This window comes from Coregonus clupeaformis, chromosome 2 (assembly GCF_020615455.1).
Source record: "Coregonus clupeaformis isolate EN_2021a chromosome 2, ASM2061545v1, whole genome shotgun sequence".
NCBI lineage: Eukaryota > Metazoa > Chordata > Actinopteri > Salmoniformes > Salmonidae > Coregonus > Coregonus clupeaformis.
The window spans coordinates 782,860-808,199 of record NC_059193.1 but is presented as its reverse complement, the minus strand read 5'-3'; the positions used below and the strand labels follow the sequence as shown (position 1 = coordinate 808,199).

The 25,340-nt window shown below is 42.7% G+C and overlaps 2 protein-coding genes across 4 annotated transcripts in view; one reads left to right on the top strand and one right to left on the bottom strand.

The window, feature by feature from the left end:
* LOC121550136 (tetraspanin-33-like) overlaps positions 1 to 6,055 on the bottom strand; it is a 31,632-nt gene extending 25,577 nt beyond the window's left edge. For both annotated transcript variants that reach the window (XM_041862273.2, XM_041862274.2), the window contains exon 1: positions 5,674 to 6,055. In XM_041862273.2, coding sequence (XP_041718207.1) covers positions 5,674 to 5,772 — 99 coding nt within the window. In that variant the 5' untranslated portion in view covers positions 5,773 to 6,055. The remainder of the gene's footprint in view (positions 1 to 5,673) is intronic.
* Positions 6,056 to 10,634: 4,579 nt separating this feature from the next.
* LOC121550104 (prestin-like) lies at positions 10,635 to 25,018 on the top strand. Of its 2 annotated transcripts, none has more exons than XM_041862270.2 (18): positions 10,635 to 10,795; positions 11,926 to 12,215; positions 12,754 to 12,893; positions 14,230 to 14,340; positions 16,609 to 16,796; positions 18,544 to 18,708; positions 19,005 to 19,240; positions 19,564 to 19,711; positions 19,895 to 20,008; positions 21,752 to 21,829; positions 22,101 to 22,196; positions 22,580 to 22,686; positions 22,910 to 22,979; positions 23,238 to 23,330; positions 23,587 to 23,715; positions 24,008 to 24,223; positions 24,481 to 24,535; positions 24,683 to 25,018. In XM_041862270.2, the coding sequence occupies exons 2-18, from the start codon at positions 12,058 to 12,060 to the stop codon at positions 24,820 to 24,822; spliced, it is 2,244 nt and encodes a 747-aa protein (XP_041718204.1). In that variant the 5' UTR covers positions 10,635 to 10,795; positions 11,926 to 12,057; the 3' UTR covers positions 24,823 to 25,018. The 2 variants fall into 2 exon arrangements, with proteins under 2 accessions (XP_041718204.1, XP_041718193.1); XM_041862259.2 differs by having other exon boundaries at positions 11,923 to 12,215.
* Positions 25,019 to 25,340: the final 322 nt, after the last annotated feature.

The following is a 25,340-nucleotide window of genomic DNA, read 5'->3' as shown; positions in this document are numbered from 1 at the left end:
ACTTAAAGCTTAAACTATTTTTTTCTGTGCAGCTTTTTTTAAATGGTTCTGTATCTGATCATTAGTTTTGAACATGTACAATCAGACTTATATTGCATTAAAACACATGTGAAATTTGATTGATTCAGTGTACATACCTTTCCTGGGAGTGGCCATTTCTGCCACAAACACTCATGCAAGATATGTCAGAACAGAACAGAACCATTGTAAAGTGGGTGTGCTGTGGTATTCACACTAGTTTTAGTCAGTGAGTAAAAGTGGCATACAATGCAAAACTAAATTGATTCTCAAATACACAGTTTAGAAAACCGAGAATCATATAACGGAACCGACGAACAACGTTCAACTAGTGACTTTATCCATAATAGGCTGATGAAGGGTCACAGTTCAGAAGTAGTGAGTTGGAAATGTTCGCGTTCGACTAAATAAACACAATTTGGCAGCGATTAGAGGCTTTTCTTATAATGGCCCTTTCACTTTTTACTCCACCCTCTCCCACTCTAGTATCCAGTTACCACACCTTGCACTTTGGAGGGAAATGCCTAGTCTGTCCTCTGAGTAAGGACTAGTCTTCCTCTGCACAAAGGAGGCTAAATGGATAGTTTACAAAATAAAACAATGTTGTTATGTATGCAAAGATAGAGTGAGAGTAAATTCTGCCCTCCAAGTTATTTGGGAAAAATGGAAACTGAAAATGAGCGGCCTTTCCACAGCTCTGTACCTCAAATGGAATTGTCATGTCCTCACTAGAGATACAGTGAGGGAAAAAAGTATTTGATCCCCTGCTGATTTTGTACGTTTGCCCACTGACAAAGACATGATCAGTCTATAATTTTAATGGTAGGTTTATTTGAAGAGTGAGAGACAGAATAACAACAAAAAAATCCAGAAAAACGCATGTCAAAAATGTTATAAATTGATTTGCATTTTAATGAGGGAAATAAGTATTTGACCCCTCTGCAAAACATGACTTACTACTTGGTGGCAAAACCCTTGTTGGCAATCACAGAGGTCAGACGTTTCTTGTAGTTGGCCACCAGGTTGGCCACCAGGCTCTGTCGCAGCCGGCCGCGACCGGGAGACTCATGGGCGGCGCACAATTGGCCCAGCGTCGTCCAGGGTAGGGGAGGGAATGGCCGGCAGGGATGTAGCTCAGTTGATAGAGCATGGCGTTTGCAACGCCAGGGTTGTGGGTTCGTTTCCCATGGGGGGCCAGTATAAAAATAAAAAAAATGTATTCACTAACTGTAAGTCGCTCTGGATAAGAGCGTCTGCTAAATGACTAAAATGTAAATGTAGGTTTGCACACATCTCAGGAGGGATTTTGTTCCACTCCTCTTTGCAGATCTTCTCCAAGTCATTAAGGTTTCGAGGCTGACGTTTGGCAACTCAAACCTTCAGCTCCCTCCACAGATTTTCTATGGGATTAAGGTCTGGAGACTGGCTAGGCCATTCCAGGACCTTAATGTGCTCCTTCTTGAGCCACTCCTTTGTTGCCTTGGCCGTGTGTTTTTGGGTCATTGTCATGCTGGAATACCCATCCACAACCCATTTTCAATGCCCTGGCTGAGGGAAGGAGGTTCTCACCCAAGATTTGACGGTACATGGCCCCGTCCATCGTCCCTTTGATGCGGTGAAGTTGTCCTGTCCCCTTAGCAGAAAAACACCCCCAAAGCATAATGTTTCCACCTCCATGTTTGACGGTGGGGATGGTGTTCTTGGGGTCATAGGCAGCATTCCTCCTCCTCCAAACACGGCGAGTTGAGTTGATCCGAAAGAGCTCGATTTTGGTCTCGTCTGACCACAACACTTTCACCCAGTTCTCCTCTGAATCATTCAGATGTTCATTGGCAAACTTCAGACGGCCCTGTATATGTGCTTTCTTGAGCAGGGGGACCTTGCGGGCGCTGCAGGATTTCAGTCCTTCACGGCGTAGTGTGTTGCCAATTGTTTTCTTGGTGACTATGGTCCCAGCTGCCTTGAGATCATTGACAAGATCCTCCTGTGTAGTTCTGGGCTGATTCCTCACCGTTCTCATGATCATTGCAACTCCACGAGGTGAGATCTTGCATGGAGCCCCAGGCCGAGGGAGATTGACAGTTATTTTGTGTTTCTTCCATTTGCGAATAATTGCACCAACTGTTGTCAACTTCTCACCAAGCTGCTTGGCGATGGGCTTGTAGCCCATTCAAGCCTTGTGTTCTTTGGTCTTGGCCATGGTGGAGAGTTTGGAATCTGATTGATTGATTGCTTCTGTGGACAGGTGTCTTTTATACAGGTAACAAATTGAGATTAGGAACACTCCCTTTAAGACCTGTATAAAAGACACCTGGGAGCCAGAAATCTTTCTGATTGAGAGGGGGTCAAATACTTATTTCCCTCATTAAAATGCAAATCAATATATAACATTTTTGAAATGCGTTTTTCTGGATTTTGTTGTTGTTATTCTGTCTCTCACTGTTCAAATAAACCTACCATTAAAATTATAGACTGATCATTTCTTTGTCAGTGGGCAAACGTACAAAATCAGCAGGGGATCAAAATGTTTTCCCTCACTGTAGATATCTTCCTTGGTGGTTTGTTCAGATAACCTCTCACACCATAGTTCACATATGTAGCAATATTGATGACTCCCTTGCTGTTTTTTGCAACAATGCTTTTAACAGTCTACAGATGACGTTACATGCGTCCTTCAAGACACATTCTCCAGCTAGCCAGAGGGGGTGAAAAACAACGTCAACAATGCATTCCTCACAGCCGGAGATGCAAGTTTTGACAAGATCTTATCCTGTTTGCACAAGGCCGAAGAGTAGCTCTTCGACACGTGCTCATAGCTTGTGGTGCATTGTGATGGACTGGACTGTACAATCAGGAGTTTGCTTTTGTAATGTCCCTGTTCAAACTTGTAAATCAATGTAGAAGTGGCCAGGGGTGGAGATGGGAGGAAACCTAGTTCCGTCTGCGTTCCGGGAGTGAAATCCTTTTGACATGTAAAGAATAGTTTAAGGTGAATGAAATTATTTTACATTAGTGTGTTCCTGAGTTACTCTTTTTCCATGTCCACTCCTGCAGGTGACCCATGTGGTAAATTTAGCAGATGTAATGATACTATTATTGTACATAATGAAGAATCAAACATACGGATGTGAGCACACTGACACTGTAGCCTACATGTTGTTTTGCTCATTGCTAACCCCAAGCCCTGTCATTTCCTGTCTATGAATCTGCCTTTATCTGCTATGCATAGGAAGGCCTCGCTCTAGTCCCATCGCACAACCAAAGAGTTGCCTCTGCTAGTTAATTAACTCCTCTCCGTTAGAAGAGGAACGCTTACTGACACCCTGGACGAGAGCGAAGGTGTTAGTAGAGGAATGCGTACTAACACCCTGGACCAGAGCTAAGGTAGGCCAACGTTTATGCTAGGTTTCTGCTACAAGTTATGGAATGTAAATACAGCAAAACTGGACATAAATCCATGTCAAAGCATATTACCACTGCAAAGCAGTACGGACTAAAACCCAACACTGGAAATCCCAGTCTGCAATAACAACGCTGCTTGTTCTTGGGGTCTTAGTCAGAAACACCCTTACAGTGTTGAACAGTGAGTGGAAGTTACAGTTCCCCCAAGCACCTGACAGTAGGCTGACACTTCTGTATTATAACTTTGCATAGTTTCCAAACTTCTGCTTCCTGAGTTGTTAACGTTTAACAGCTGGCTGCCTTTTTATTGTTGTTATAGATATTCTGTACTCAAGGGCAACGTTTGGGGAAGTAGCAAAATCAGTCGGCGTGCTGACAATCAACCCATTGTCCTACGATCGAGATAAACAAAGCAGATGTCATAAGTTCAGGACAATTCAGAGTGGCACATTTTTTTAAACTTACAAATATATAGATTAAGGTATTTTCAGATGTTTTTCTATTGAACAGATAGTGAGAGAGGATGGCAGTAGGGAAAGAGAGAGAGAGGTTGTGTCAAAGGGCACTAGGCCAGATTCTAACCTATGCCGTCACTATAGATGTGTGTGCCAAAGACTGCGGCACTAGATCAGCCAGGCCACACAAAATCCATTCTGATTTGGTAAAACTATTGCATTGGTCTGACAGTGGAGCCAAGGCATGCGATGATTGCCTATGCTGTGTGATGTTAAAGCAGGGCCCATGTTATCAAAGGTATGAACTCAATAAAGAATGCCAAACCTGGATATTTCAAAGAGCTCCCATCTCCTCATGTGTCATAGTTCCCTCAGAACAGCGCCGACACAAGTGTCATCACCATCAAAGGCACATCAGTGCTTGGTGACACAGTGCTTGGGGAAAAAAAGGAGGATGGGGTCCTCCTCATATATTTTGATACAAATTGTGAATTAAAGCTAATTCACAAGGAAAAATGGGGCCAAGATTAGTTTCTGATAGTCAAACATGCAAAATGCAACTGTAACAAGCATTGGATGAGCTTTGCAAAAACAAAACAAAAAAAACAGAACAAATAGCCCTCTCACAGAACTGTTTCATCAGCTTTCTAGGACTTGATTGAAGGCATAATTGATACACTCATTTAACTGCTAAATAGACTTGGAGTGGAGAATGCATGGGCCCCCTTCTCACAAACCCCCATGTTGCACCATCAGCATATGAATAAATGAAACGTTGTGCTGCTTGGCAACAGCGTGGTTAAAAAAAGGAGCTGTGACAGTGGACTGGCATATAAAGAGCAGTGTATAATGGAGTTGTGTTTACTGCTCCTAATGGTTTTCACATTGTTATTGAAATGAGAGTCTGGATCCACTATTTAAACGTTATTAATTTACATCTAAACATATTCTAGCAGCAAACATCTTAGCAACACTAGGTCCATTATTAAAGGAGTAAAATGGGTTATTTAAACACAAATGACAGTTTCAAAACAAGGTGACACTTAGACCAATGAGAGAGCTGCAAGGTATGTGCAGGCATTCCTTAGCACACCTGTAGCTCCATTCCTCACCATTATCACTGCTGTGATGTTGTCACTACTGTTTAAACATGTTCCTCAGAAAATAAGCACTCCTTTAGTATGACACTAGCAGGAGTCACTGGTGTCAAACATGAAGCAGAATACAACCTCTACTTCTCTATCATGTACTCCTTTGAATAGGCAATATTGGTTATTTTCCATGGTTAAGGATTGATTTGGATTGTTTTCTTCTAGCATAGAAGCAAAGGCAAAAATAAAATAGCAGAATGTTTAATCTTATTGAATATGTTGCCGAAGGTCAATGGTTTGAAAAACCTGCCCAGTGAAAGGTCACTGAACTATTTTTTGGGGGCAGGCTTTTGATATCATACATGATTGTATCACATAACTATTTTTCTTATGTTGTGGAACATTTGTAGGCTATGTGAGGCTTAGAAATAATGTGTCTTGTTTGTGAGGCTTGTTTTCTCATGCATTCACACAATAATAAACTAACAGGCTAAATCAATGATTAACCAGTCCTCACAGCAAAGTAGCCTAAATTACTGGAAGTTGCTCACGTCCAGTGAAGGCTGTGTAGTCTAACAGCAAATTGATATTTATAATTTGTACAATGAAAATTAGTGCGTAAACTTGAGTTAGGCAGAGTGAGGTGCACAGATTACGCAAAATCAGCAGAAAAAGCCAGCAGAAATCTAAACATATGAAATACTTACCCAAAATATTAAGTTAAAAATGAAAAGTAGATATTTGACAACTGGGCTGACAAAGCTGAACTCTTCATCATAAATCGACAGCGCGGCTCTTTTCCCCATGGTTAAAAATCGAATGCCCAATCCGTGCGTAAATGTAGGCTATCACCTTCCGTGCTCTTTCCGCAATAAGTCCAGGTACATAAACGCATTCATATGTGAGTTTATAGCTACTTTTTATTTACGGAGTGAAGTACAGTAGCCTACGTTGTAGGACGAGTCACTTCTCACACTCGGCGGTGCTGGATTCCTATTACATTTCCTTATTCAGTCAAGTCTAGAGAAAATAGGCTACATACACAACAGAGATACGAGGAAAAGCCTGCAGCCGCAGGCGCAGCACAACCTTGGGTTTGTAAAGAAGAGGGCGTCTTTCTCTATATTGTGCGACGTGGGTCACCTGTTTCAAAGTTGCTAGTGCTGCTGTGATTAATGATTGACGGATGTACCCGAATGTCAAATCAAATCAAATCAAATTTTACAGTGAAATGCTTACTTACAAGCCCTTAACCAACAATGCAGTTTTAAGAAAAATAAGTGTTAAGTAAAAAATAGATAAAAAACAAACAAAAAAAATCATTGAAGAGCAGCAGTAAAATAACAGTAGTGAGCCTATATACAGGGGCTACCAGTACAGAGTCAATGTGCGGGGGCACAGGTTAGTCGAGGTAATTGAGGTAATATGTACATGTAGTTAAAGTTAAAGTGACTATGAATAGATACAGCAGGGGTAGCAGCAGGGGGGGGGCCCCTAGCCATTTGATTAGCTGTTCAGGAGTCTTATGGCTTGGGGGTAAAAGCTGTTAAGAAGCCTTTTGGACCTAGACTTGGCACTCTGGTACAGCTTGCCGTGCGGTAGCAGAGAGAACAGTCTATGACTAGGGTGGCTGGAGTCTGACAACTTTTAGGGCCTTCCTCTGACACCTGATATAGAGGTCCTGGATGGCAGGAAGCTTGGCCCCAGTGATGTACTGGGCCGTACACACTACCCTCTGTAGTGCCTTGCGGTCGGAGGCTGAACAGTTGCCATACCAGGCAGTGATGCTCTCATGCATGCTTCAGTGTTGCTTGCCTCGAAGCGAGCATAGAAGTAATTTAGCTCATCTGGTAGGCTTGTGTCACTGGGCAGCTCGCGGCTGTGCTTCCCTTTGTAGTCTGAAATAGTTAGCAAGCCTTGCCACATCCGACGAGTGTCGGAGCCGGTGTAGTACGATTCAATCTTAGTCCTGTATTGACGCTTTGCCTGTTTGATGGCTCATTAGGAGCATAGTGGGATTTCTTATAAGCGTCCGGGTTAGAGTCCCGCTCCTTGAAAGCGGCTGCTCTACCTTTTAGGTCAGTGCGGATGTTGCCTGTCATCCATGGCTTCTGGTTGGGGTACGTACAGTCACTGTGGGGACGACTTCATCGATGCACTAATGTGTAACTTTGAATTTGTTTGGTATCGAGATAACTTCTGCAATGTAACCAATTACAAAGCAATACAAAATAACAAATATTAATTTGCTTTAATGAATTAAAACATGATTAACAAACATATGAACTGCTTGAGGTTTGAGGCTATAGATGCATTTGATCACAGAAGATCAAACTGGTACACAAATTACACAATAAAGACGCACTTGCTCAATTTTACATGATAGAGGCCTAACACAGTGTCCAATCTCTTTCATGTAAAGTTTTTGACAGTGTGTCATTAAAGGCAATGAGCCATTTTTATATCAATATCAAATCATTTCTGGGTAACAATTAGCTAAGTACCTTACTGTAATAGATTTCCATAACAATTGACAAAAATAGATTTTTAGCAAAAAACTATTTCTCAAGCAATCATTTTGCTAGGACTTTCTGGGAGTGGTCTGAGTGGGGAGGGGAAAACTGAAAAGTAGCTGTTATTGGCAGAGAGGTTTGGAACCATAGAATTTGGAATTAGAATACTAGAATAGACATGAAACTTCTTATGATGGTCTAAAGGTCAGTCAATTTGGTCTGGGAATTGGTCAACCATGTTTGCCAGTGCTGTGATCAGATATTGTGTAAAATAATTAATTTTAAGAATTTAAAATATAGCACTCACAGCTTTCCTAGAAAACAAAAATTGAGACATTTATGTATTTTTGAGGTTATTTATACAGAAAAGGTTTATAAAACCTGTAAAAAACGGTATTTATAATTATCTGACAATATTTTAGGTTGACAATCATTTTAATACACAATTCTGCATAAGTAAAATCTGGATTATGCCTCGACTGCCATTCATTCCAATTAGACTGGTTTGGATTTCTCCCTGACCAAAGTGGCTGCCATTTTCACCCCATTCTGGAACTTGGAGGGTTTATAACATAGACCCTCTCAAGTAATTTAATAGGATCTCTATGTTTAGAACTCTCTTTGTTTTTGGTCTATTAACCAATTTACTGCCTGGTGACGTCACCTGCCAAGCCGAAACTCCCGCCCATGCAAACCTGATGATTAGAAGGTCCTGTGTAGATTGGATTTTCAAGCAGCAACTATCAGGATTTTTTAAAACACGTTTACAGTGTTAGTTAATCAGCTGTTGTACAATTGATACTGTATGCACTCACTAATTGTAAGTCACTCTGGATAGGAGCTTCTGCTAAATGACTCAAATGTAAAAAAATACAAAACGCAGGAAACACTTTGACTACAATGGGCCTTTAAATAATCTGACAAAGTGTGAGTGACTCAACATGAAAGTATTGCTTAGGTCATGGCTTTGTCCGGACATGCAGATTTGAGACAGGCAGTTCCTTTGAGATTGATGTTCTCATAAGATTACAAAGTAAAACAGATGCATAAAGAGAGAACAGTGAATAGTATTTATGCCTTGAATTGTGAGGAAATTCAGATTACCATATGCCTTCATCTGAGATCACCATTCTTTTTTTTTAAGCAATAAACATTTTATAAAAAGGACAAAATAATTTCCCCTCATGGCCTGTAATGAATGGTGTGATGTGTAAAGGGAGAATGCTGTTATGCCAGGGTATTACACTACACAGGCCCTGTCCAGGAGGCTTTTGAGGCCTGGGACTCTCTTAGTCACTGGCAGCCATCCAGGTAGCCCTCCTCTGGGGTCGCCCTTTTGTGCCAGCTGGCTGCCTGCTAGCACCAGACAAGTTGGGTCTGGTGGTCGTATTTCTGGAAAGAGGCTATGGATAAAAGGGTCCTCTGTTCAGAGCTCCATTCTCCTAGGCCTATAGAGTAGAGTGGACCCATGCGTTGGTGGGGGAAATACATGAATGTAGCCAACCTAAATAGTTATTTTTTGCCTGATAAGTAGTAGTAGTAGTAGTGAAATTAGTGGTGGACATAGTAGTGGTGGTGAGATTGGTACACCCAATTGGCCATTTAAGTATGACTTTGAAGGGTTGACATTGTCAAGTTTACACACAGCCTACATTTAGATCCATGACCATTTCCTAACCATATGTTTCAATGCAGGACCACCTGCCTCTTTATAAAGTACAGTACTTAGGCAGTATAGTAGACCTAAGCCTTTGACCAAGTATCTATAATTTAATGCCAGCAATATAATACCAAAAAGCAGAACTGGGACGTCTAGTGATTAGTGACAGACCCTGCTAAAAAACAAGCAGAACCGAGACACGAGCTTCTAAAAAGTATACAATGGCGCCATCTGTCCGAATATTATTTGAGCACATTAATAACGTTTCATGAATACATTTATTTCACATCAGAAGGCCACTAGAGAGCGCCTTTGTATCTGAATAGGGTCCGTAGCCCATTGAATTTGACATTTAAAATGGTTAAGGGAAGGGTTATGGTTAAGGTTCAACACTATCACAGTTTATTGTTAAATACACACAAATTACTTATTCGATATTCGTGACAGGCACACGAAAAAGTCCACTTTTTCGTGTGTATTACACTATTTTCTTTCTTGTTAACGCATTCCTGTACATTACAAGAATTCCAATTAGTTGTGGCTAATGTTAGCTAGGCTAAGGCTTAAGGTTAGGGCTAGGGGTTAAGGTTATGGTTAGCGCTAAATATGCTAACTAAGTAGTTAAAGGGTTAGGTTTAGTAGTTAGGTTAAAGGGTTAAGGTTAGGGGAAGGGTTAGCTAAGTAGTTGTAAAGTAGCTAAAAAGTTGCAAAGTAGCAAAAATGCTAAAGTTATCCATGATGAGATTGGAACACACAACCCTTGGGATGCTAGACGTTCGCGTTATACGCCCCTCCTATCGTTTCTGCGTTAAGATGAAGTAACCTACTGTCTTTATCTGTGATTGAAATGCACTGTATACAAAATCGTGTACTGCACACGAAAACATATACTTTTTCGTGTGTCTGTCACAAATTTACAATAAGCAATTATATTATGCCATTTAGCAGACGCTTTTATCCAGAGCGATTTACAGTCATGCGTGCATAAATGTTTGTGTATGGGTGGTTCCGGGGATCGAACCCACTACCCTGGCGTTACAAGCGCCGTGCTCTACCAGCTGAGCCACAGAGGACCAATTCGTGTCTATTTCACAATAATCTGTGAGACTGGGTTGTAAGGTTATGGGAGAGGTTAATTGGTGTTTAGGGTAAGGACGTCCGAAGGATACCGGATAGCACTGACCATCTATAGGGCCGGTCGGTCACACATGCAATTGTCAGTGTAGACAACATTCACGGAATGATGTAGTATGATACCTCGGGTTTGTTTCAGTTTTTCTTTCTCATGTAGGTGAGTATTTTGGAAATGTAGATGCATATCCTTTGGAAAAACACCAACCAAAGAACTGTAATACGTATATAGAGAGCACCAATAATGATGATTAGAAAAGGGGAATACGTTTGTATCATCATCCAACTACTGTATGAAAGAAAATACAAGTCCCATGATCACTGGTTTAGTGACGTCAGAGTTACGTACGTCCCACTACATCAAGGGATCTTCCCCTGGTCGATAATGTAGCTGTCGAGTGTCGAAGGTTGTTAAAGTGCATTACCGGCGTTAAACTGTAACCGGAGCCTAGATGCGCGGTCAGTTTGTATATTTGAATTCGATCAATCGCGTCAGAGTGTGACATCCTAGGCTGAGGTCAGAAGGTAAGAAATTGTCCTTTATTCGCGTCTGTCACGTGCGCTGTGCATTCTGAATTGTAGATAGCCATCACTTTTCTACAACACATTCCTCTGTAACCTGAATTCAGGTTAAAATATGTAGCTAACGTTAGTTATGTAGTTAGCTAGCTAACTAACAGTACCTTTTATGTTGAGGATGTGGTTGTGTTTTGTCATTGATGACACAAGTCGCTACTTGCTACAAAATAAAGAGTAACAGCCAGTTACAATACAGTGGTGTGATAACTTCACGTCTTGGCTGTCAGGATTCCAGAAGTTCCGTTTAATATCTTTCATCTCATGTTTAATTCAAATGATTTTTTTCTGTCGGTGACATTGACGGTTCATCATTGATTGAACCGTCAATGCCTATACTGGAGGGTAGCTCTCCATGAACAGGATTGGGGAGTCCTGCTTTTGACACTGCTCTGATGAAGAGTAATATGATCATGTTTACCTTTGCCGCAGAAGTCTATAAAGTATATAATAACAATTTCAATATCTATTCTTAGTAAGGCTGCTGGAGACCTTTCCTCTAAGTGGCTTCCAACCTGAAAGGTCAATATCCTCTGGTTTGCCAAGTTGTGTAGGCCAGGCTACCACAGTCAGCCTGAAGTGTAGTTTGGACCGTTCTTTAGCCCAAAGAAGAGGCTCTTATCTCTGCATTGATTTTGGAGTGTAAACGTTCTCTGTATGTAGAACACAGATGGGGTGTATTCATTAGTGCCAACTGTAGTAAAACGATTTGCAACAGACACGAAAACAAGAGTTTCTTGTTGGACAAGTTCAGGTAGGTCACTTCCTGTTTCTTTCCATTTGGTTCCTAGTGAATAAACCCCTGTTTTTCTTTCTCCACATGGAGCAGAAAGTTAATATTTGGTCACAGTTTTGTGACATCAGTTCTATTTGCTTGAAAAGATAGCTTGGATGTCTGAAAACACCACAACAACAAAACGAGGGACGCAATGTAATCTCCATAAATAGGGCTACTCTATTAATGAAAACTACCAGCCGCATGGTGCTCAACCCTGCTGGAGTTGGGTCAAAACAACGCTTTGCTTCAAAAACATTTGGTCTACGTAGTTACTGACTGTTTTGTCTTTCTCTCTCAGCAGAGCAGCGGGAGGAAGTAGGACCTGTGAAAAAGGGACAGCGAACCAAACACAGAGAGAGAGAAAGCGAGTAAGAACCTACTTAAGCTAGGATCTTCCCCCTTTATCTGACATGCCCAGCTTCCGGTCTGTGTTATGGAACAACATGTAACGCCCTCCGAGGATGCGCCCCCACCGCTGATGTACCGTGTGGAACGGCCTGTGTACGATGAGGCCTACCTCCACACCCAGCTCCTGCACCCGAGAGAGAGGAGCCCCAAGACAATCCGACAGAGACTGGCACAGCAGCTCCAGTAAGTATCTACATCGAGTTAGTGCCCACAGACCTGGTCGTGTTCAATAGCACACACCGTAGCAAAAAAAAAAAAATTGTGGTTCTTATTGGACAGGTCCAGGTAGTCCCTCCCTGTTTCAATCTGTTTTCTGCCATTTGGTGCCAAATGAACACGACCCTGTTACAGATCTGAACAGACTGTAGAGTAGTGTTCTGTTCTTCAATCCTGGTCATTGGGACCCACAGTGTGTTCAAGTGTTGTTCCAGCCCAGTAGACACACCTATGAAGGTTTTGATGACCCTGGATTGAAGAACATTGCTGAATGTGTGACTGGGATGTGGAATTATGCAATACCTTGTTTCAGGAAATTTGTTACGACTGTAAAAGCTTATGTGAAGTTACGAGTATTTTTTTATCTGACGATGTTTGTCTAAGATTACACTAGTAGAACTACACACCCATTTACATGCTGCTAGGAAGCTTCCCTAATAGATAAGCAGATTAAGCACACACTCATTTACTCACACCTACTCACTCACTCTCTCGCTCTCTCTAGCTGCTCATCAGAGAGGGCCAAAGCCATTGCTCTGAGCTTCCTGCCCATTCTAACATGGCTGCCGTCCTACCCTGTCAAGGAGTACCTGTTTGGGGACCTGGTCTCAGGCCTCAGCACGGGGGTCATGCAGCTACCTCAAGGTCAGTGGGGTTGGAGTCGGGTGTAGTGCTGCACTTATCAGAATGGGTTTAGATTCAGGGGCGGCACTCCTCAGACTGTGCTCGTTTTAATAAAGTTAAATTGAAGCTGAATCATTGTTGATTGTGCTGAATGTTTGCGATTTTTCCCAGAAAGCGACAAAAACTCAACAGCACGTGCCTATAAATAGCCTACCGGTTTGTGCTTTGATTTAAATAAAATAAAGGTATGGCTTGTTGTTAATATGTGCTCAAAAATTCGCTCACAAAACACCCATGGCTGCGCCCTTGCCCAGTCATATGAAATCCATAGATTAGGGCCTAATACATTTATTTCAGTTGACTGATTTCCTTATACAAACATATCAAAATACACAATCAAGTCTACATGAAAATTGCTAAAAAGCAACAATTGGAAGTTTTGGAATGGCCTAGTCAAAGTCCAACCTAATCCCAATTGAGATGTTGTGGCAGGACTTGAAACGAGCAGTTCATGCTTGAAAATCCACCGTTACTGAGTTAAGCAGTTCTGCATGGAAGGTGGGCCATAATTCCTCCACAGCGGCAGTGAATCTGATCAACAACTACAGGAAGCATTTGGTTGGAGTCATTTGCAGCTAAGGTGGCACAACCAGTTGGCTGAGTGTAAGGGACAATACTTTTTCACACAGGGAGAATTAGGTGTTGTATAACTTGACATGCTTTTCTGAAATTTTTTTTTTGTTGTTTGTTCACTTTGTTCCTACCATCTAATATTATAGATCTGATCATTTCTTTGTCACAATGTGCAAAGTACAAAAAATTAGCAAGGGGACAAATATTCTTTCCTGCACTGTATATCTTTATGTTTTATTTTTTCTTTTTTTTGTATTTATTTATTTATTATGGATCCCCTTTAGTTCCTGCCAAGGCAGCAGCTACTCTTCCTAGGGTCCAGCAAAATTAAGGCAGTTATAGATTTAAAAAAAAACAACATTACAATACATTCACACCAGATTTCACAACACATTAAGTGTGTGCCCACAGGCCCCTACTCTACTACCACATATCTACAACACAAAATCCATGTGTGTGTGTATAGTGCATATGTTATTGTGTGTGTATGCTTGTGTCTGTGCCAGTGTTTGTGTTGCTTTACAGTCCCGCTGTTCCATAAGGTGTATTTTTATCTGTTTTGTAAAACAGTAGTCCAGGTGTGAAAAAACTAGGGCCTGTAGGACCTGCCTTGTTGATAGTGCTGTTAAGAAGGCAGAGCAGCGCTTTATTATGGACAGACTTCTCCCCATCTTAGCTACTGTTGTATCAATATGTAGTAGAACATTTTTCCATCTCTCTGCAGGTCTTGCCTATGCCATGCTGGCTGCCGTACCTCCTGTGTATGGCCTGTACTCCTCCTTCTACCCTGTCCTGCTCTACACCTTCTTTGGGACCTCCAGACACATATCTATAGGTGAGCCATCCCAACGACGGCGCTCCAACTAGTGCACAGGAAGTCACTTTACATTATTGAGATGTATCATGTGGCTAACCAGGAGCGGGGTCGTGTTCAGTGTTATAAACTGGGTGGTTCGAGCCCTGAATGCTGATTGGTTGACAGCCGTGGCATATCAGACCGTTTACCACCGGTATGACAAAACATTTATTTTTACTGCTCTAATTACGTTGGTAACCAGTTTGTAATCGCAATAAGGCACCTCGGGGGTTTGTGATATATGGCCATTATACCATGGATAAGGGCTGTGTCCAAACACTCTGCGTTGCGTTGTGCTTAAGAACGTCCCTTAGCTGTGGTATATTAGCCATATACCACACCTCCTTGGGCCTTATTGCTTAAGTAAATGTTTTGAAACGTCGAGGTACAGATACTACCCGACTGTCTCTAATAAGAACATTGGTTTTCATTTTCCCTTGCAAGCCGGTTTGTTACTTTGTGCCCTACTGAACACTACCCCTGCAGCCTCCCTGTGGGGATGTTTGTGGTGATTATAGATGTTACTCCTACTGGGTTTTCCAATGAAGTAGTCCTAGTTGTGTTCACATAGTATTCCCGTAGGTCTCTACTCCTCGACAGCCGTGGCCTTTTCACTTCTTCACTGAGTTTTGTATTCCAGTGGCTGTGCCAAGTACAGACTGACCATTCCAAACCAGGCCAACAACAGGTGAATTCCAAATAGCACCCTATTCCCTATTTAGTGTACTACTGTTGGCCAGAGCCCTATGGTGCCCGGGTCAAAGGTAGTGCACTATAAAGGTAATATGCTGCGATATGGGACTCAGCCTCAGCCTTCTCATCCACCCAGGGAGCCCAGTCAATCAAGAATCTGGGTGTTACCTCTGGGAGATCGATCTGTTCAAAAGTAACAGATCAAGTGACCAGAATAATAGCTAAACTATTGTTTCAGGAAATTAACCAAGTTTTGAAATGGTTTATTTTGGGAATTGATCGGTGTCCTTGTTTAGCTTGGGTGAGGTCACGTCTCCTGGCATTTAATGACCCCAATCTGTTGCGCAGAGACAGGCTAGATTTATGGGCACATTCAAGGCAGACATGGCCTTGTCTCCAATTTCAGCCGTCATGTTTGTCTCCTTTTGACAACTCAGTGAGTCAGTGAATCACATTAAACACTTCAACAAGAAAAGAAGAACTAAAACCAGCAGCTGCTGTAGTAACAAAATGGCCACCGCCCAAAACGTCGCCTTAAGGAGGGCAGTTGCTGTAGTAACTTGCGACTGCCTCTCTCACTCAGAGGCAGGGATGAGGGAATATTTGGGCACCCGTTCAAGTCTTGGCCAAAAGCCCGGCCTGCGACACAGACATGCGCTGGACGTGTCAACAGCTCAAGTTGCAAACACAACGAGCTAACACAAGCAAACCTGTCCTGGAAATAATACCTTGTAACAGTAGTTTTTAAAGGGCCTCATACCTCCACAGACACAGAGACTAACCCTGCCACAGGCGCCTGGACTGGGTTCACAGCTGTTTGCACTGGTGTGGCACTGATGTCTCCCCTCTTTATTAAACCAATACTGATAAAGAACCTGGCACCTTGGAGACTGATTGAAAACGTTAAGAGGGGAATGGGAAGTGCTATAATAAAGATACAAAGCTACTAATTCTTTGACCTAGGGGGAGTGCCAAAGCTACCAAGTCAAACGGTTGTATGAATCATTGTCATGAGATAATAATATATGCCATTTAATAATGCTTTTATCCAAAGCGATATAGTCATGCGTGGCCCCGGGAATTGAACCCACAACCCTGGCGGTGCATGCTCTACCAATAGAGCCATACAGGATGAGAGGCAATGGTCAGAGTTAGACTCAACCCACTGAAGAGAAATAGTGCCTCATAGTTTATTTCATTGAATTCATGTATACTTCTATTATTCTGTGGTTTTATTTCAGACTGATTATTTAATCATATTCAGTATCAATAATAAACTGCCAGGTGTTAAGCTCTTTGTCTGTGTCCCTTAACCCTATAGGTCCTAACAATTAGGGTTAAGTGCCTTGCTCAAGGGCACACTGACAGATTTATCACGTAGTCGGCTTTGTGATTCGAACCAGCGACCTTTCGGTTACTGTCATAACACTCTTAACCACTAGGCTACTTGCTACCACAAATTTAAAGGAAATAGCAAAAACCAGCTGACATTCAGCCCTCGAGGAGTTGAGTTTGACACCCCTAATTTTAAGGCTGTGGCTGTGCTCTCTGCAGGCACGTTTGCGGTGATCAGCCTGATGATTGGAGGAGTGGTGGTGAGGGAGGCCCCTGACTCCATGTTCACCATCCAGGCCCTGAACGGCACCACCACCAACGCCACTGCCTTGATCGACACGGGGGCCCGCGATGCCAGGAGGGTCCACATAGCCGCAGTCCTCACCACCCTGGTGGGAATCATACAGGTGAGTTACACTCCCCTCTTCCCCCCCCCTCCCCACCTTCAGAAAAATGTCCCCTCAAATAACCCAGCATCCTCTCTGCTGGACAGTAAGTGCATGAGACCACTGATTATTCCATGTTGCCACAGGCTTTCCCACCACTAGTCAGTCTCTCAATAAGAGGTCAAAGTTTTCATGCCGATGATAAGGATCATCCCATAACCTTGGGGATTGTGGTTTCAACAGGTTGCTCAGAGCTCACTGTTTACTCAATCACAGTGGGATCCACAGCACAGTAACTTAGTTGACCTTATGTCAACTTACTTTACTTACTTTATCTATGTTGACATTATTATGCAAGTAAATCGTCATATCATCTACCCTCCCCTTGTTTGTCTTTCTCTCTCTCAACAACAACGGCTGCAAGCTGTAACAACCCCGCCCCAACAACAGCATGGCAACGGCAACGCAACAGCAACAACAACAGCAGCAACAGCAACAGCAGCAACAGCAGCAACAGCAGCAACAACAGCAACAACAACAGCAGCCCCTTTTCTTTCTTTCTTTCTTTCTTTCTTTCTTTCTTTTCTTTCTTTCTTTCTTTCTTTCTTTCTTTCTTTCTTTCTTTCTTTCTTTCTTTCTTTCTTTCTATTTCTTTCTTTCTTTTCTTTCTTTCTTTCTTTCTTTCTTTCTTTCTTTCTTTCTTTCTTTCTTTCTTTTCTTTCTTTCTTTCTTTCTTTCTTTCTTTCTTTTCTTTCTTTCTTTCTTTCTTTCTTTCTTTTCTTTCTTTCTTTTCTTTCTTTCTTTCTTTCTTTCTTCTTTCTTTCTTTCTTTCTTTCTTTCTTTCTTTCTTTCTTTCTTTCTTTCTTTCTTTCTTTCTTTCTCTTTCTTTCTTTTCTTTCTTTCTTTCTTTTCTTTCTTTCTTTCTTTCTCGCTTCTTTCTTTCTTTCTTTCTTTCTTTCTTTCTTTCTTTCTTTCTTTCTTCTTTCTTTCTTTCTTTTTCTTTCTTCTATCTTTCTTTCTTTCTTTCTTTCTTTCTTTCTTTCTTTCTTTCTTTCTTTCTTTCTTTCTTTCTTTCTTTTCTTTCTTTCTTTCTTTCTTTCTTTCTTTCTTTCTTTCTTTCTTTCTTTCTTTCTTTCTTTCTTTCTTTCTTTCTTTCTTTCTTTCTTTCTTTTCTTTCTTTCTTTCTAATTAATAACATTTTCTCTTTCTTTCTCTTCTTTCTTTCTGCTCTTTTCTTTCTTTCTTTCTTTCTTTCTTCTTTCTTTCTTTCTTTCTTTCTTTCTTTCTTTCTTTCTTTCTTTCCAACAACAACAACAACAACCTTCTTTCTTTCTTTCTTTCTTTCTTTCTCTTTCTCAAAAAATTTCTTTCTTTCTCTTTCTTTCTTTCTTTCTTTCTTTCTTTTAAACAACTTTCTTTCTTTCTTTCTTTCTCTTTCTTTCTTTCTTTCTTTCTTTCTTACTTTCTTTCTTTCTTTCTTTCTTTCTTTTTTTCTTTCTTTCTTTCTTTCTTTCTTTCTTTCTTTCTTTCTTTCTTTCTTTCTTTCTTTCTTTCTTTCTTTCTTTCTTTCTTTCTTTCTTTCTTTCTTTCTTTCTTTCTTTCTTTCTTTCTTTCTTTCTTTCTTTCTTTCTTTCTTTCTTTCTTTCTTTCTTTCTTTCTTTCTTTCTTTCTTTCTTTCTTTCTTTCTTTCTTTCTTTCTTTCTTTCTTTCTTTCTTTCTTTCTTCTTCTTTCTTTCTTTCTTTCTTTCTTTCTTTCTTTCTCCCCCAGCTGGTCCTGGGCTTGTTGCGGTTTGGCTTTGTGGCCATCTACCTCACGGAGCCCCTGGTACGCGGATTCACCACGGCCGCGGCCGTTCACGTCTTCATCTCTCAGCTTAAATACCTGCTGGGCATCCAGACCCCGCGCTTCAGTGGGCCCCTGTCCGCTCTTCACGTGAGTCACTGACTGGGCCCCTCAGAGGCCTCTGCCGCTGGAATGGGGTGGATAACCTTTAAACGGCAGCAGACAGGAAAGTCATCCACATTATAGGAGTCCATGTGGAGGTACTCTGCTGTAATACATGGGTATTAGGCCTAGTTTACAAGCCTGCATGATTTAGTTGTAAATAGACAAAGGATTCATTCCTGATAAATATAGATTGTGATCCTGCATAGAGTTTTATGCAATGCTCTCGGGCACACACACGCCCGCGCACTCCCAGGTCTCTCACACCCCCTCTCTCCTCCCAGAGTGTTACGGCGGTGTTCAGTAACATCACCAGCACCAACGTGACCACGTTGATTGTGGGCGTGGTCTGCATCGTGGTCCTCTACGGCGTGAAGGACCTCAACGAGCGCTTCAAGAAGAAGCTGCCTGTGCCCATCCCTGGAGAGATCATCGTGGTCATCGTCTCTACAGGGATCTCCTATGGCCTCAGTCTGTCAGAGAACTACCAAGTGGACGTGGTCAGGACAATTCCAACCGGGTAAGAAAAAGGCTTTTCACATTACTGAGCCGATCCAGGCCGATCCAAACCAAGCTGTACTGAACTGGCCTTCAGCCCAGCCAAACCAAACTGGTTACTAGAAGCATCCTACATGGTTACTAGAAGCGTACTGAAAAGCACAATGTAAGAAAAAAAATATCCAAGCCAGCACAGTACGATTCGGGTCAGCTCTATAGTGTGAAAAGGTTTCGGTGGCATATTATGGTCCAAAAAGTGTTTAGTGAGTTAAAATGCACGATTTAACGGCATCAGAAGACATTATTGTTACTATTCAGTCAACTTTTCAGACTATTTGTTTCCAGGCTGCTTCCACCTGCAATCCCAGACTTCTCTCTGTTGCCCAACTTGGTAATGGATTCTATCGCCATAGCGGTGGTGGGCTTCTCCATGGGAATCTCTCTGGCCAAGATCTTTGCTCTGAAACACGGCTACAGTGTGGATGGTAACCAGGTCAGTTTCTCCACAGTACTGTAGCCATTATACCCTTGGAAAGTGGAGATGTCAAAGAACGTCATAGCATTTCCCCCACTAATGGTTAAGGTCAGGATTGGGGGAGGGAAGCTGATCCTAGATCTGTACCTATGGGATACTTTACCCCAGAGTCTAACCCGTTGGGTCTATGTTGCCCTGTAGGAGCTGATTGCCATGGGCCTGTGTAACTTTGTCAGCTCCTTCTTCCAAACCTTCGCCATCACCTGCTCCATGTCCCGCAGTCTGGTGCAGGAGAGCACTGGGGGCAATACGCAGGTAACACACACACATGCGCAGACTCACAGACACAAAAACATACAAAAACAACAGGCCATTAGCACTGCCATGCGGTCTGAGTGTTAGACAAGGTCACACGCATACCGCCCCAACAGATCCACAGATGAAGCAATCTCAATCACACTCCACATTACCCTTTCCCACCTGGACAAAAGGAACACCTATGTGAGAATGCTATTTATTGACTACTGCTCAGTGTTCAACACCATAGTGCCCACAAAGCTCATCACTAAGCTAAGGACCCTGGGACTAAAAACCTCCCTCTGCAACTGGATCCTGGACTTCCTGACGGGCCGCCCCCAGGTGGTAAGGGTAAGTAACAACACATCTGCCACGCTGATCCTCAACACCGGGGCCCCTCAGGGGTGCGTGCTTAGTCCCATCCTGTACTTCCTGTTCACCCACGACTGCGTGGCCAAGCACGACACCAACACCATCAATAAGTTTGCTGATGACACAAGTGGTATGCCTGATCACCAACAACGATGAGACAGCCTATAGGGAGGAGGTCAGAGACCTGGCAGTGTGGTGCCAGGACAACAACCTCTCCCTCAATGTGAGCAAGACAAAGGAGATGATCGTGGACTACAGGAAAGGGAGGGCCGAACAGGCCCCCATTTAACATTGACGGGGCTGTAGTGGAGCGGGTTGAGAGTTTCAAGTTCCTTGGTGTCCACATCACCAACAAACTATCATGGTCCAAACACACCAAGACAGTCATGAAGAGGGCACGACAACACCTTTTCCCCCTCAGAAGACTGAAAAGATTTGGCATGGGTCCCCAGATCCTCAAAGTTCTACAGCTGCTCCATCGAGAGCATCCTGACCAGTTGCATCACCGCCTGGTATGGCAACTGCTCGGCATCCAACCGTAAGGCACTACAGAGGGTAGTGCGTATGGCCCAATACATCACTGGGGCCAAGCTTCCTGCCATCCAGGACCTATATACTAGGTGGTGTCAGAGGAAGGCCCAAAAAATTGTCAAAGACTCCAGCCACCCTAGTCATAGACTGTTCTCTCTGCTACCACACGGCAAGCAGTACCGGAGCGCCAAGTCTAGGTCCAAAAGCTTCTTAACAGCTCATCTCCTGCTCTACCGACTACATGGGCCGCCTCAAGCTATCCTCAAGCTATAAGACTGCTGAACAATTAATAAAATGGCTACCCGGACTCTTTACATTAACCCCCCCCACCCACTGTTTATTATCTATGCATAGTCACTTTACCCCTACCTACATATACAAATTACTTCGACTAACCTGTACCCCCGCACATTGACTCAGTACTGGTACCCCCTGTATATAGCCTCGTTAATGTTATGTCATTTTATTGTTACTTAAAAAATAAAATATAAAGTTTTTACTTTAGTTTATTTAAAATATTTTTCACTCTTTCTTGAACTGCATTGTTGGTTAAGGGCTTGTAAGTAAGCATTTCACAGTAAGGTCTACACCTGTTGTATTCGGAGCATGTGACAAATAAAATGTGATTTGATACAGTGACACACGCACACACACCCATCCTGTTTGCTGGGACACTGAGTGTATGTCCATTAACATGACACAGTTGTCCTTTCATTATATGTGTCACCTCATAACGGGAGCTAAATTGGCGCCGTAAAGCCATAAAGATTAGCTCAACCACAGACGCTTCTGTGCAGACTGAAGGAAGGCAAAATGATAGTGTTGACTTACCTTATCTCTCTGTGTGTGTGTTTGCAGATCGCGGGTCTGTTGGGGTCTATGGTGGTCTTGCTGGTGGTGGTGGCCATTGGTTTTGTGTTCCAGCCTCTGCCACAGGTGGGTGTAACTGTTACCAACCAACTCCACCAACATCTGGTGTTATGAGACAGCTAAGGAAAAATGAGGAAGGGAGACAGTCCTGTCAGAAGTACTGGCTTTATTTGCTATATTTACAAAATGTCAACCAATTCAAAAGACACATTAATATTGGAATTTGAATCGCTATTACAGTAGCCTGTATAATAAATAGTTGCAATTTAAATGTCCAATCCTATTATTTTGAATGGTAATTCACCCCAACTCAACCCTGACTCCCCTGTCCTTTCAGACCGCGCTGGCTGCCATCATCATGGTTAACCTGCTGGGGATGTTTAAACAATTCAGGGACATCCCTGCCCTGTGGAGGACCAGCAAGATCGAGCTGGTGAGTCTGGACCGCAACACAACTCCTTCTGTTTACATCTGACCCAGGGGTCGATTCAGGAAGTAAACAAAAATTCAAATTCCAGTAAATGCTTTTCAATGAGGAAAACTTGGAATTGGGTTTACTTTACAAATTGACTGGAATTTAAATGGAATTGACCCCAACCCTGATCTGACCGCACCATGACCACATCGCACCAGAAAACCCAATCGGACAGATTCCTTTAGTACGTGTCATGCTATGGTAGCCTGGTCTACCGAATGATCACATGGTCATTGCATGACAACGACTGTAGGAGTTGGCTAAACAGCACAAAGAGATCTGGGACTAGGCCTATACTATGGATCTGTAAACAGTGTTGCGTTGGTCTGTATGTCTTCCAGGCTATCTGGGTGGTAGCCTTTGTGGCCTCTGTGCTGTTGGGCCTTGATCTTGGACTTCTGGTGGCCTTAGGATTTGCCATCCTGAGCGTCATCTATAGAACACAGAGGTACTAAACCGTCCTACTACTTCTGAAATATATTCAAGTGTAATATTTAATTTCCCCCTTCACGATCACTGGTAACCATTTCATATCACCAGCTTCATTTGAAAAATGCTTGATTTTGGGTTGAATAGTTATTTGAGGTAATTTCAGTTTTAATCTGTTCAATGGAAATGTATGAAATAACGGTGATAAAACGTTTAAATATCTCTCGCCCCCTTCTCCACAGCCCAAAGAGTATCATCCTGGGACAGGTCCTGGACACAGGTCTGTACTGTGACGTGGATGAATATGAAAAGGTAACATTGTGTCCTTTGTGATAATGAGGAACTCTCTATATAGTCTTACAGTTGAAGGCACTAAAAAGCTAGGTCTCATTACAGTATTGAACAATTGCCTAGCGATAGCTTGTCACAAAAAATTGCAATGATGGACAAGGTTTTTATCAATTAACTTTTAAGTGCCCTTAACTGGCCTGTAACTACCCTTGTATAGAATGAGAATCTACATGGTGTTGGATGAGAAGTGAGACCTGTGATTCTGCCTCTCTGTTCCAGGCAGCTGAATGCACGGGGATTAAGATTTTCCACTCAAACTCTTCAATCTACTTTGCAAACAGTGACCTTTATTTGAACGCCCTCAAAGAGAAGGTAATCTCAGCTGCCGTGTGTTTCTGTGTGTTTGTGTGGAATATGCAGAGTTGCATAAGTTACATTTTTGTCTGACTATGTTACGGGTGAAGCACCTTAGGACTAGTGAACTAGTCTTTCTCTCCTGTAGACTGTAGCTACACTGCTCTTTTTTGCAAAGCAAATATTTGCAATCACCAAGTCTAGTGAGGGGTCCTTGTATTGCAAAATAACCGCTTGGCCCATCCTGGCTCGTCATATTCAAACATGTGTACAGACAGGAGTGGACCCCGTACATCTCCAGGCTATACGGAAAGCCAGAAGAAGAAAACTGAAGAAGGAGAGCGCAGAGAGGGAAAGCCAAAACCACAAGTCACCACAAAAAAAGAGTGCCGTCGTCAAACTGGTGAGCCCATTCAATATGGAGTTTTCTACTTTGTCACTCAAAATATCACTATTTTATTTACTTCCCTGGCTTCTTGTTGAAACACGCCACATATTTACACTGTAACCAGAACACCAGACAGACAGGCAGAATTGAAGGTCTTCACGTAGTCATTTTCTAAGAGGCTTTTGCTGTAAGCCTTGTTGTGGTTGGTTTATAACCAAAAGAGGTGTTATTGCCTGGTACAATATTGGTCTCCTTCATTCTACTGTGTGATTGGCTGACAATTTTGGTTGTCTTATGATTGGGCCAGGATGTGGAGCTGGGCGTCACTCACGAGGTGGTGGCAGGGGGCGGCTCCCAGAACCACTTGGAGGTGCAGGGGAATGGGCAGGTGGCCGAGACCCACACAGAGTCAGACTCTGAGGAGACCCGGTTCCTAGAGCCCCTCTGTCCTGTCCACACCCTCATTCTGGACTGGACCCCTGTCAACTTCATCGACTCTGTGGGAGCCAAAGCCATCAAATTGGTAAGGGAGCATATCTGGACTCACAGAGCACTGGGGTTTGTTCAGAAGTGTAGCTTTACAGAACAGATATGTTGTAGAACATACCTTTCTGTCATGCAGAACTGGGCATAATGTCAGCTTTGTTCATTACATTTCTATCTGAATGTTGGGTGATGTTGGGACCTTCTGAACAGGACTCTGGTGTTACTGCTGATTGCCCCTTTTGAGTTTCCAACTTCCTCATTTCGTGGTGTTCTCATTAGTTTTTCTCTCTGCAGGTGATCAAGGAGTATGCAGCTGTGGATGTGTGTGTTTTCATCGCCGGCTGCAGCAGTGAGTTCTAAGATACTGGTCTAGATTACTACTAAAAACCCTGAGGGTAACTCTGAACTAGAGGTTGTTTAAAACGCATAGTAACGATAACATAAGACTAATCAGTCAGATATAGGCCAACCTACCAGCTGTGTGTTGTCCTAACAGGAACTCTGCTGGCTGAACTCCGCACCCTGCAGTTTTTCACCGGGGTCGTGACCCCAGAAATGGTCTTCCCCACCATCCACGACGCCGTACTGCACTGTCAGCGCCGGACTGCCCCGCCCACCATCCCTGCCATCCAATGACATCGTCCGACAGGGGACATCAAGGGGGAGGGGACACGGGGTCACATGCACCTAAGGCTGCTCTAAAGCTGTGTTCACATTGGCAGTTTCAAAAAAATGGTGCATATCCGATTCATATCTTATTTTTCCTGCAGTCTGAAAAGCCAAAAAAGCACATGGAATCTGATATTTCAAGCTACATTTCAAACCACCTTCGTAGGTGGTTTGAAGTCTGATACAAATCTGATTCCTGGCCATGTCTGAATAGTCAAATCTGATTTATTTGCCATAAAGTGGTTTTTAGACTTATTTGGCATATCTTGTTGCTTGAAAAGCTACTCTGACAAGAACGTGGTAGCTAACTAGCTTGTTAATTGTTTTACAATTATTTTGATTTTGAACAGTCAAAGCAACTGGGAAATGTCCATGGCAGGAGTTGTCACCTTAGCTTGCTACATAACTTCTGCGTGATAGGAAGCACGAGCACCACCACCAATCAGCCTACACCACTGCACACACCCCCGTCATTACTATGACAA